Source organism: Asterias rubens, chromosome 19, assembly GCF_902459465.1.
Source record: "Asterias rubens chromosome 19, eAstRub1.3, whole genome shotgun sequence".
Classification (NCBI taxonomy): Eukaryota; Metazoa; Echinodermata; class Asteroidea; order Forcipulatida; family Asteriidae; genus Asterias; species Asterias rubens.
In genome coordinates, this window is record NC_047080.1 from 7468144 (window position 1) to 7480745 (window position 12602).

The 12602-nt window shown below is 38.7% G+C and overlaps 2 protein-coding genes across 2 annotated transcripts; both read left to right on the forward strand.

Moving 5' to 3' along the window:
• The first annotated feature begins 1441 nt into the window (after window positions 1–1441).
• On the forward strand, window positions 1442–3881 carry LOC117303408 (protein trapped in endoderm-1-like). Its single transcript, XM_033787594.1, has one exon. It carries the CDS (start codon window positions 2498–2500, stop codon window positions 3566–3568), a length of 1071 nt encoding a protein of 356 aa, XP_033643485.1. The 5' UTR covers window positions 1442–2497; the 3' UTR covers window positions 3569–3881.
• A 4698-nt stretch (window positions 3882–8579) lies between these two features.
• LOC117302872 (70 kDa peptidyl-prolyl isomerase-like) lies at window positions 8580–11923 on the forward strand. Its single transcript, XM_033786835.1, has 2 exons — window positions 8580–8641; window positions 9941–11923. The coding sequence occupies exon 2, from the start codon at window positions 9987–9989 to the stop codon at window positions 10926–10928; it is 942 nt and encodes a 313-aa protein (XP_033642726.1). The 5' UTR covers window positions 8580–8641; window positions 9941–9986; the 3' UTR covers window positions 10929–11923.
• The last annotated feature ends 679 nt before the right edge of the window (window positions 11924–12602 follow it).

The window sequence follows — 12602 nt, forward strand, 5'->3', positions numbered from 1 at the left end:
AACAAACAAACAAACAAACAAACAAACAAACAAACAAACAAACAAACCTCTTTCATTCGCTATTTGAACTAAAACAATTATTATCTCAGCTAACTATTTTCAACTAACTGCTCACCAGCCAGTTGTTTTCAATTAACTGTTTATCAGCCCGGTGAATAGTTAATTGAAAATAATAATCCGAGATCACCTGGGTTGATGCCAACGGCATGTCATTGACTTATTGTCATTAATTCGCTGTAAATTTGTGCGTTTATACATCAACAGACAATACGCCCACTGTGTGACGAATCACAATGCAATTACCTTTTGTGTGCGTTTATATCAAAACTGAACACGGTGTAAAGGGAGCGGAACACAGCGTCAAAAGAAGTTTATTTCTTTGTTAAAAAGGTGGTAATTATTTTGCATTTTGGGCATTAAATTTTTTGAGGCAACGATGTTATCAACAACAAAAACTAAACATGTTTGATATTAAATCCGTTTTGGCTTTCAGCATACATTGACTGTATAACGTAAATTTATGCTGATGCTGTATCCTATAGGTTTTATTATAGGGCCTACCTGTATTTTATTTGACATCTTTGACCTTGGACAGCTAAAGATCACATCCTGCAGGGACACGAATATTAATCTAGAAACTGTAGTTATGATATGATTAACTGTGATTGCTAGTTAATGAGAATCCACTTATTTGAAGAAACCATTATAAATTCTCGGACGTTCTTCAGGAAAATACTTTATGTGTTGTTTCGGTAACTTTGGTTAGAAAACCACATCTAAATTGAAAGCACCCCCTTAAATGTCGAAACTAAGAATTTTTCTAATTAAGATGGATTATCAATTGAGACAGACCCTTTGGTACTCAATAAACCGATTGAGATGACCCAGTAATTGGGCCGGACAGACATCAAGAATAGACAGAGTTAATTATTCAAGACACGGTAACTGGCGCTGCATGCATGCATGGCTCATCTGAGGACATTGTATTGTATTCTTTTGTCCTGGTTCGAAAATTATAAATATTTTTTTATGTAAAATTGTTGATGAGTAAGATTAATTAATTCATGTCGGGGGGGTATTTTTCATATTAACTCATTCTGCATTATTTCTTTTAGCATTTTTATATTGTTGTCTAATGTTTTTATAGTCTTTATAGACTTGTTGTAAATAATTAGATATTTTTAATATATGGACAGGAAAATTGGAATTGAATTGGCTACAGTTTTTTGGTAATTTCTTTTAATTTCAGGCATGTGTCCCTTGCTTTTGTTTTGTTTATGATTGTATTTTGTATGTGTTTTTATGCCGAATAAATAATAATAATAATAATGATGATACTAAAATTGTGGGCAGGGTAGTACACTTCAATGCGGAAGTAGAAGAATATCGCGAACATACATTCGAACTTTTGCAGCAATATATTTTATCTTATAAAGGGCTATTCATAATGGAAATACTGATAGTCTTTTTAAAATAACAAATTTCGTCAACACAACTGTATATTATTATAAGTTTGGGGCTTTCAGCTATACCAGCATTTATCTGGTCATAACTCTCAAATGACAATATTATAAAAAACAAAATTGTTATTAAGATATTTGTTTTACATATTTGTATCCTCCATGGTATTAGTACACTGACAATCATAGACAACTTGAGCTTTAGTTTATTCCGGGAAAGTCCTGCTAATGTAATTCAATCAGTTCCATCAGAATGAGTTCACGCAGCTTGGCCCAGCGATGAAAGGCAGGCCATTCCATTATGCCCCGGCAGTGACAGCCAGCTAACATCCCATTGGAACAATCCAGTAGCGCATGAACTGCAACTCCTTCAGTACTTTTGTATAATGACGCCTCGAAATTTATGGTTAAAATAGTAATCCAATGGCGGTGGAGGAATAATTTACAGCTGTTCGCAGCGGTTGTTTGACTAATAGCCATCATTTGAAGAATGCTGCTTTACTCGTGGCATTGGCATAGACAGATGATTTAGATAGATACAGGACTCTGAATGAAGTCGGCCACTTCTAAATCGTCACGTAAACAGTTATATTCTTCTTACAACACATTATTCTTAACTAATTGTATGACTTGATGCGGAGGATCGTGCACGTGCATCCATGATTCAATCTCACACAAACCTTTCTTCGCCAAAGGATGTCTCCTTCCGAACAGTGAAATAGTTGAGCATCAGCAACTGATAATTTGTTCTCTTTCATTATAATATAAAAACAACATCAGCTGTGAGAATCTGTGTTGTCTGCATGTGAATCAACGATTCATATTTTGCAAATTGACTTGGGATATGGAGAATGCTTGCACCAGGTCATTGTGTAGTTATTGCCTCCAGAGTATTTGGAACATTTTAAACGGTTGAGCATCAGCAACTGAAAATTCTGTCTCTTCTTTTCAGTATAATATAGATACAACATCAGCTGTGAGAACCTGGGTGCCTGCATGTGAATCAACGATTCATATTTTGCAAATTGACTTGGGATATGGAGAATGCTAGCAGCCAGGTCATTGCGGAGTTCTTACCCGACGTGGCCGTTAATAAAACATCGCTATTCACTTACGGAGAAAGAGTAGGGGTTGCAATCGTGCTTCTGATTATCTTCGCTCTTGGTACACTGGGCAATAGTATCGTCATCTTGGCTGTTGCCCTATCTAAGGATTTACACACTATTCCTAACGTGTTTGTAGTGAGTCTAGCTATTGCAGACCTCTGTTATTGTCTTCTACTTCCTTCAAGTTCGGTGATACCTTTACTTTCAACGGACCCATGGCACTCAGAGACTCTTTGCTTCCTCTCAGCATTGATGGCGTACACAAGCATAGGGGCAAGTCTGTACAATCTTGCCTGCATCGCTCTCAACCGCCTATTGGTGATTAGAGGACCAGCGAAGGCTCGTAAATGGTTATTCACAACGAAGAAGATTACCATTATGGTGGCAGGTACGTGGGCCATCCCTCTGGCAGCCATGTTGGTTCCACTACCCTTTGGGATCGGTGCTTTGGGACTTGATAAGCAAGATAACACATGCAGTGACATTGACACCCACCCTCGGTTCATGGAGTATCATTTGATCCAGGTGTTCTGTTTTTATCCCCTACCACTTATGATCCTTATCATCAGCTACTCTTTGCTATTTTTTCACGTACAGCATAATTTCAAGCATCGTCGGGAATCATTCAAACTAACCCATCAAGAGATGTCTGACTTTCGAACAGACGATGACACGATGCAAGACAAACTTAAAGCGCGTTTTAAGAAGCGCACAAACCGACAACAACTGCAGATCACCAAAAATCTGTTCATTGTTTCCTGCGTATTCGTTGTGTGTGGTGCCCCGTATACAGTTGCTCTACTAACAACTTCGAACGCAAGAATACTGCTGTTTCTCTCTGTGTTGTTTACATTTAACAGCTGTGTCAATCCAATATTATACACTGTCAACCATTCCAGATTCAAGGTAGTTATTCTATGCATCTTAAGATGCAGACTGAAGGATATACCTAAACCGTCTGCTCTTCTTGTGTCTCTCCGTGCAAGATTCTGTCGAGTATAAAAATTGCCCATTTGAGTTTTATGGTAGGCCTATGGTGTCTCTTAATAAACAGATACTGTGCATGTTAAATTTCACTAGTGAGTAAGTTGTTATTGGTCTAATGGCCTTCTGAAGACCTTTGTAAAAGACCCATACTATCACGTGTCCCAACATAAATGAATAAATTAACAAGCATGTAAACATTAATAGGCTCAATTGGTCATCAAATAAACGGCTTCAGCTGCCGTATAGTCTTCTATTATCTGAGTGAGAATATCTCTTTCTCAAAAGAACTACATTACTTCAGAGTGAGCCGTTTCTCATCATGTTTTAAAGGCAGTGGACACTATTGGTAATTACTCAAAATAATTATTAGCATAACACCTTGCTTGGTAACGGGTAATAGAGAGAGGTTGGTGGTATAAAATATTGTGAGAAACGGCTCCCTATGAAGTGACTTAGTTTTCGAGAAAGAAGTAATTTTCTACGAATTTGATTTCAAGACCTCAGAATTAGATTTTGAGGTCTCGAAATCAAGCATCTGAAACCAACATGCATAAAATAACAAACCTGTGAGAATTTGGGCTCAATTGGTCATCGAATTTGCAAGAGAATAATGAAATAAAAAGCACCCTTATTGCATTACTTTGTGTGCTTTCAGATGCATAATAAAACACTTCAGCTAAAGTCTTTTTGAGTGAGAAATTACCTCTTTCTCAAAAAACACGTAACTTCAGGGATGGAGATGTTCTCACAATGCTTTACAATATCAACAGCATCCATTGCTCGTTATAGGCTCACCAAGTAAGTTTTTTGTTAACAATTAATTTGAGTAATTACCAATTTAATGTGATGTCCAGTGGATTTAATACATGTATTCGTCGGATTGTCTTTTGCATGGACTTATTTGACGTGAGGGATAGGCCTTTGTCTAAGCGTGATATAAGTACGTGTGGCCTATAAACCAACACAACTTATGAACAGATGTTGATTTATTGAATATTCACCATGAAAACGAAGAGCTCGAGGCTGCGGGCACGTCTCAATTTTCTTCGTATTATGTGTTTATGAATAACTGCAAAAGAGATGCATGGAGATTAAAACACATTACAGTTATTTATAAATGATGAACTCGACTTTGTTTTTTGAAGTACGCATTCCCTGAAAATGCAGTATGAAATTAATGGAACGGTCGTCACTTCGGTGACTCCGGCGAGCAATTTGTAAGGGGGAACAATCGGCAATTGTTTTCAATTCAATTTTCGTCATGCCAGCATGAAAACCATTTCCTCGTAAAGTATAAAATAAACAACACAAATCATGTATATTAAAAGCAAGAGAGCAGAACTAGACTTGAACACAAGACAAAACAAAAACAAGACTTTTCTTTCTTGCAAATGAAGTAAAGTACCCCCCCCAAAAAAAAAAAAAAGAGAAGAAAAAAAAGAAGGAGTTCTTAAAAGACAGATTAAAAACATGAACGGGTGAATAGGGAGTTAAATATTATTTCGAGAGAATGAAATAACAAGTCGAGACGAAGTGACAGTTGTACTTTTAGGGGTTCCGTATAGATAACCTATGTGAAACATCTTATGAAACAAAAATAAATACAAGTTTCCCTCTTTTTAGTTAATACACGGTAAAATAAATATGAGGTCATATAAACTATGTTTAACGGGACGTTTATTTTATAATAATTTTACATACATTCAATTATCAATTTGGCGCAACTACCTGTTCGTTAACTCATTGATGTCACATACAAGTACATTACACGAGAAATAGGCGACCATTAATTGGTGCAAGCATAGCCTTGGCCCAAGACGATAGTGCAAGCACTGAATAAGCTTCATAAGCTTCTTATAGCGCTCAGGTCCGTCACTCAGAGTGACCGACGCTCATGGCGCTTCAACATTATTACCCCTGGTCACTGGACCATTTGATTTCATTCCTAGATTTAAACCATCTCAGCGCCCTGGGGAATATACAGCCTGTGCTGCCAAACAGTCAAAAGAACCATCTCTGCACTCACGGGTACCCATTTACCCCTGTAACAAGTATCAATTTTTGTTAGTCTTGCTCAAGGACACAAGTGTCATGACCGGGATTCAAACCCACACCCTGATTACTGAGCCATACAAGAACTTGAATTCGATGCTCTTATCCTCGCGGCCATGATACCCTACAAACTAACTATGTTTGTCATAAATTTTTCAAATGTGTACAATGATATCATGTTCGCTTGAGAACTTTGCATTTTATAGACGCATCTCCAGCCTTTTGGCGTAATACTGTGTCAATGGTGGATTTATTGAGACAGAAAGTGTAAACACTTCGTATTAAACACAATTAATATTTCACACGATAGCCAAGCGGTTACTTTAACGAGGAATGTAACATCCGGTTTACAGCTAGTAATTTTCATTGGCATAGGGTCTGCAAGTGCGAGATCAACTGTCTTTGTGCTCCAACTGTGTATAATATAAACCAGCGGAGCAGATGGTCGTGGGTGGCTGCAAAAGACAGAAACACTTAACCTGAAAAATAAATTGCAGTCTAATGGTGAGCAGCGAATTTTACGACTTCGTGGGAAAAACAATACAAAAATAATTGGATGCATTGAGTGCAATATCGCAGAATCGTGGATCGTATTCCATTTTACGAGGCGAGTGATTGTTTTGCGATGATTGACGAAAGAAATTCATCCAATGTTTGTTTTATAATAAATAACTCACACATTATATCTCACTAACCCCCCCCCCCCCCACACACAATAACAGACGTGGAGACTCGCCCGACCAAAATTCTAAAAGGCGGGGCTTTGAACAAAAAATAATGCTCTATACATTCAGCATTAAAGTTGAAGGCACTTGACACCTTTTTGGTAAAAAAAATTGCCAAAGACCAGAATCTCATTTGGTGTATCCCAACATGCATAAAATAACAAATCTGTAACAAGAAAAGTTTAATTTTAATGACTCAATTGGTCATCAAAGTTGCAAGAATAATGAAAGGAAAAAACACCCTTGTTGCACAATAACTTGTGTGCTCTCAGATGCGAAAAGGGGGGGGGGGGGACGAAAGTATTTGGTGCATTCCCCCTCTTCATCCCACCCACCCCGTTTAGTGCCGGTGTAAGCTCCTCCATTCAGAACACGCAGCTCGATTCCATCTCTATCTTCCGGGTGTCTTGTACTTTCTGAAAGAGGAGGGAAAAGGGTGATGGTCCGCAGGGTGCCATCTTCAACTTCTTGACTTGGGTGTACGTGTGACTCGGCGGCTGCTCGCTCTCCAGTATGTGTATGAGTAGCAGCAGGATGGTGATTGCTCACTCTTCACTCACTAATGTTTATGTGAGCGATTCCATTGGGCCGGTCATGAGCGGGGGTATAGGCTTCAAGTGACAGCACTTGACCGATTCGCAAGAACACTAGGCACCGGCATCACCAAACATTCCACATCTTGCTATACAAATAAGTAGCCTGCAGTGTGGCATATCAATAATGTTTGGCCGTCTCCACTTGATCCCTTCTTTTATGTGGGTGCACCGTGCTTTGCATCCCCAACCAACTGGCTGTGAGATTCATTCCACAACACAAAATGGACATTTTAAAGGCAGATGGGCACCTTGGTAATTACTCAAAACAATTAGCATAACACCTTACTTGGTAACGAGTGAAGGAAAGAGTTGATAGTATATCAAACCACAGAGCAGGGTCCTTTGCTCTATGATAAAACATTGTGAGAAACGGCTCCCTCTGAAGCGAGGTAGTTTTCGAGAAAGAAGTAATTTTCCACGAGTTTGATTTCAAGACCTCAGAATTAGAATTAGATTTTGAGGTCTCGAAAATTAAGCATTCCTTTAATTGCTCTATGGTGTGACAAGTGTGTTTTTTCTTTCATAGTTATCTCGCAACTTCGACGACCAATATTAATTTCAAATTTTCACAGGTTTGTTATTTTATGCATAATATGTTGAGATACACCAAGTGAGAAGACTGTTTTTTGACAAGAACTGAACTAAAACACTATAATTATGTTTTAACGGTTAGTCCTATGGCAGTTAAGAGCAGAAAGAATATTGTTTTGTAGTTCCCCCTTAATTGCCACCCCACGGGGTGTAGATCACTTGCAGCCCCCCCCCCCCCCCACCCCCCAGCATACCGCTGTGTTTGACACAAACAAATGATTTAAACTAATTTCCCCGCCAGCCAAATTTTATCAGCGAAACTCTTTCAACCCTTGTAAAAAACAAAATTGTAAAACCCTAGCCGTCAGTCAAACCCTAGCCCAACCCCCCAAACCATATTAATAGTCATCTAATTTAGCTACAAACCCAAGCCTCCACCCAAACCCTAGTCAATGAGCCTCCAAACCCGAAATAGCTCAAACAGCCCCATCCAAAACCCTACCCGCCATCAACCCAAACCGTCCCTATAGCCCACAAAATCTTTGGGAGTGACTGGGTGTGGTGGGGGGGGGGGGGGGGGTGCAATTAATAGATTGTGTAACGGGGGCCGCGTGCTTCAACTTTTGAGGAAATTCGATACATTATGCATTAGTTGGTGAATTTGGTTGGTGAATTTGGCTGGGGAATGGTATTTTCGGGTTTTCATTGCTTCTTTATTACAGAGACTTCCACCCACTATGTACCCTGGTTATGTGCCCTGCATGCCCGCAATATATTAACATGTTGTTTTGCCATCCACGAAACCTTTCCTGATTTTTTTTTCAAAGGGTTGGAAGAAACAAATTTCCCGATTAAACAGCACTGGCGGGGACGACAGTGGCAATTTGGTGCGGACAATTTGTTTTTAGTGGGTGCGTTCGTTTAGCTTCCCTGGGTCGACACCGGTGTGTGGCGTTTTTTTTTTTTAGGAGGAGTGTGTGCAGATAATTACCCACGTTCGTCCTGGTAAAAGAAACGCCACGCACCGGGGTCGACCCAGGGGAGCTAAACGAACGCACCCAATATCCCAATAATACGGCTCTGGGCGAGCTTTAAAAAGTGCGCCCTCAATATGTACAAATCCGCCAATGAAGTCGGGAAGGTGGGATCCAAAGAATTAGACCCGTAATACACCGAATAAAAAGGTAAAACGTTTTGTTATTGCTGGGAATTTTAACATCACATTTGGTTTATGGTGATATTTGTTCACATTATCATTGAAATTAGTTCCGTTATTGTAGATGAAACAAGTGCTTTGCAGGGCATTTTCGTGACCTTGTTTTTTACTCGGCTATAGTTCTAAAAAACTACACAGTGTGTGGTCATGGTGTGTGTACTGCTGTACGCCGCGTATCATGTTGTCATGAAGCCCCACTTGGAATTGTGTGGCCAATGCTAAGGATTCAGCTAGCCTTGGCCACATATGTGGGGCTAGTTTCATGGGTTGGAAAAGTTTCCGAATGGCGCCACCAGTTTTTCATTTGATATGAAATAATATAGTATCTTATTTACCTCAATGAGATATCCCTTTTTGTAAAAATGAGTGAAAAAGTGGTGGCGCCATACGGAAAGTTATCCACCTTTTTTACAAATGACAATTCGCACTTCATCGTGTGTTGAAATCTTATTCTTAATTAAAAGTTTTGGTTTTATGTTGCGAGAGATAGTCCACTATTTACATTGTGCTAATGCATGTTCTACATTGGAGCGACGTCATATGTTTGAATATTCCGATAGCCCTCTTTTGAATTGTCAATACATGTATGTGTATTGACCCACCAGAATACATGTAGCCAAAAGTAGCCAAGATGATACATGTAGTTATTGTCGTAGAAAGCTTCCCTTGCAATATTACTTGTCTTTTCTTAGCATGAACAATATTCTCCTGGAAAACTTGCTCTGTGATTTTCACTTATTTTTTTCACCAACATAACGACTAATAAACTGAAACCTCTACTAATACTATACAGGATAGTTTTACATACATCTTAAAGGAGCATGTTGCCTTGGATCGGTCGAGTTGGTCGTTGGAAGACATTTAAAACTGTTGTCATTATATTCTACTTATAAATTATCGATATATTCAATGCATAATTTCATAACAAGCGGGTTTCAAACACTTAAAAAAAAAAAAAAACTCGCCCAATCCAAGGCAACGTGTCCCTTTAATGCACAGTGAGTAGGGATTCATGTCATGGCCAAAAACTTGATATTTTTCTTTAATAGGTATCAAAACCCTTCAAGGAAGGCGTGCAATGACAGCAACTTGTTCGCCCTTTACATGTAGGTCTCTCTCTTTTTGATTGCCTTCATTTAGACTTGTCTTCATTTAGGCTTGGCTTCAAACTTAGTAGAGTAACTGCTCAGTGCTTCTTATGTTTCTAATTCTGCTGACAAATTGACAAAGTTTCTCATCCAACAATGACTATTGTTTTGTTTTGTAGCTTTGAAACTCAGAGTTGAAGTTATGGGTAAACCTCATGAGTAACAATGGGTATAGCAACCAAGATGACATCAGTAAACCCAAGAGCTACTGGAGATGTTCAAGTATCAAGAGATAAGTCCTTTATTAAGACAGTCCTCCATCCTGGTACTGGATTGCTACGACCCAATGAAGGAGCTATGTGTGTAGTCTGCATCACTAAGCCAGATGGTGATATTACAGACGATGAGGCATTACTTGGTTACCCAGTGGGAGATGAAATAACAATCAAGCTTGGTGATGGCGAGGGAGTAATGTCTCATGTTATAGATACATGTGTTGAGATGATGCTGCCTGGTGAGACATGCCAGGTAAAGATCGCACCGCAAACAAAATCATCGCTGCCAAAACTAAACAGTAAAGAATCTAATAAACACGACAACTTTGCAAGTATCAAGCAACCTATAGTATATGAAATAGCATTGAATTCCTTCACACGGGATAAAGAAATCTTTGAAATGAGTACTGAAGACAAGGTGGACAGGGCCATCAATTTCAAAACCAGAGGAAGTACTTGTTTTACTTGCGGCATATTTGGAAAAGCTGAGAAGTTCTACCTTCGTGCTTTGAGATACTTGATAACTATCGATCCATTGGACATGGAGGAAACAACTGATGAATCCACAGTCTTAATCAATACCTTGAAATGTGCATGTCTCTTGAATATTGCAGCTTGTAAACTCAAAATGAAATGCTATGAACATGCTGTTATTCACTGTACAAAGGCCTTGGCACTAGACAGCAATAATGTGAAAGGTCTGTTTCGGCGAGGGATGGCCTACATGGAACTACAAGAATATGAGCAATCTCAACAAGATTTGGACCATGCCTTGCATTTACAACCAACGAGCAAACCAGTTAAAGTGCAGAGGCAGTTACTACACGAGAGAGTGAAAAAACTAGATGCAAAATATGCCAAAGCTATGAGCAAGATGTTTGGCGGACAGTGAATCATTGTGGTCTAAAGTATTGAGGCAATACAGAACAAATATTATCCTAAATATTATCAAATTTCATGGCTCTGCTTAGCATATTAAGCAAAGCAGGGAATTCTGTGCTTACTTCAAGTGTATTTCACAGGGTTAGCAGGGTATTCAGGTGCTCTTCTGCTAGGCCTCATTTTTAACTACTAGGCATTCTTCACTTACACTGCTAGCGCAGAAAATCGGCGCTTGCACAGTAAGCGGATTAGCGGAGAATGGTCAGCGAAGAAATTGGGCCTAGATTAATTGGCAATTCTGAATAATTACAATTTCTATGTTTTGTATGCATACATTGATTACACTCCTATGTACATATTCCCAAAACCAGATCTGTAAATGTTAAATCTCATAGCCAATCATATATAATTATACAAGCCTTTAAAAACTTAATAATGTATAGTAGTTGCAAAAATGTTGACAACATAGACAGAAGAAAACTGGTTTGGGTGAAACCAAAGTCTTCTGGTAAAGATAGTGGACAGATAGATAGTGCCAACTACATGTACACATGCCAAAAGCATAATTTTTGTGGTGTCATGTACATACATGTGAACCTTTTAAAGCCGTGTTCGCATTGGATTAGGTATCGGGTAAATCTTACTTTCCTTCAAGGATTACTTGATGTCTAGGCAAACTAACCAAGATGAAGGTGAAACAAAGCCATATTATTTCTGGTGGAAATATTTACCAGGTGGATTGATGTATTATAGAAAGATTAAAATACATGTAATAATTTGCTAGTTCTGTACTCTGGTTGGCTGAAACACGGTCACAAATACAATTTTTGACCCAGTACAACGTCCTCTCATGATGTGAACCATGAACCGCAACTTAAAACTGAAGCCAGGGAAACTAATGCGTTTATTTCATTGTTAAATCGATTTTGATTTAAAAGCAGTGGACACTATTGGTAATTACTCAAAATAATGTTTAGCATAAAAACTTACTAAGTAACAAGTAGGCCTAATGGGGAGCTGTTGATAGTATAAAACATTGTGAGAAACAGCTCCCTCTGAAGTAACGTAGTTTTCGAGAAAGAAGTAATTTTCCACGAATTCGATTTTGAGACTTCGGAAGTTTTGAGGTCTCAAAATCAAGCATCTAAAAGCACACTGATCGTGTGACAAGGGTTTTTATTTTATTTCATTCATATCCCCCAACTTCGACGACCAATACAGGTTCATTATTTTATGCAAATGTTAAGATACACCAAGTGGGAAGACTGGTCTTTGACAATTACCGATAGTGTCCAGTGTCTTTATTTGCTCATGGTTGGGTAAATTGTTGAATTAAAACAGTAGTAAAACCCTGAAAAGTTTATTTTCGTATTTCATATTTAGACCAATGTGTGTTATAAAACACAATGGACTGCATAGTTTGGTCACTAGTGCACGTCTATCCCCCCTCGGGCCTGTGGGTGACCAGAAGAGGGACCCATTTCCCTCTTTTTGTCATACAAAATCCCCTGGGGGAAATAGACGTGCACTATTGACCTCATTGCAATTGTGTACTATTGATCCTGTACTTTGTCTTTGAAGTTAGTTTCTAGTTTGTATATATCTGTGGGGTGTCATGGCTGAGCGGATAAGAGCAGACAGACTCAAGTTCTGATGGTTAAATCATCGGGATGTGGGTTCGAAT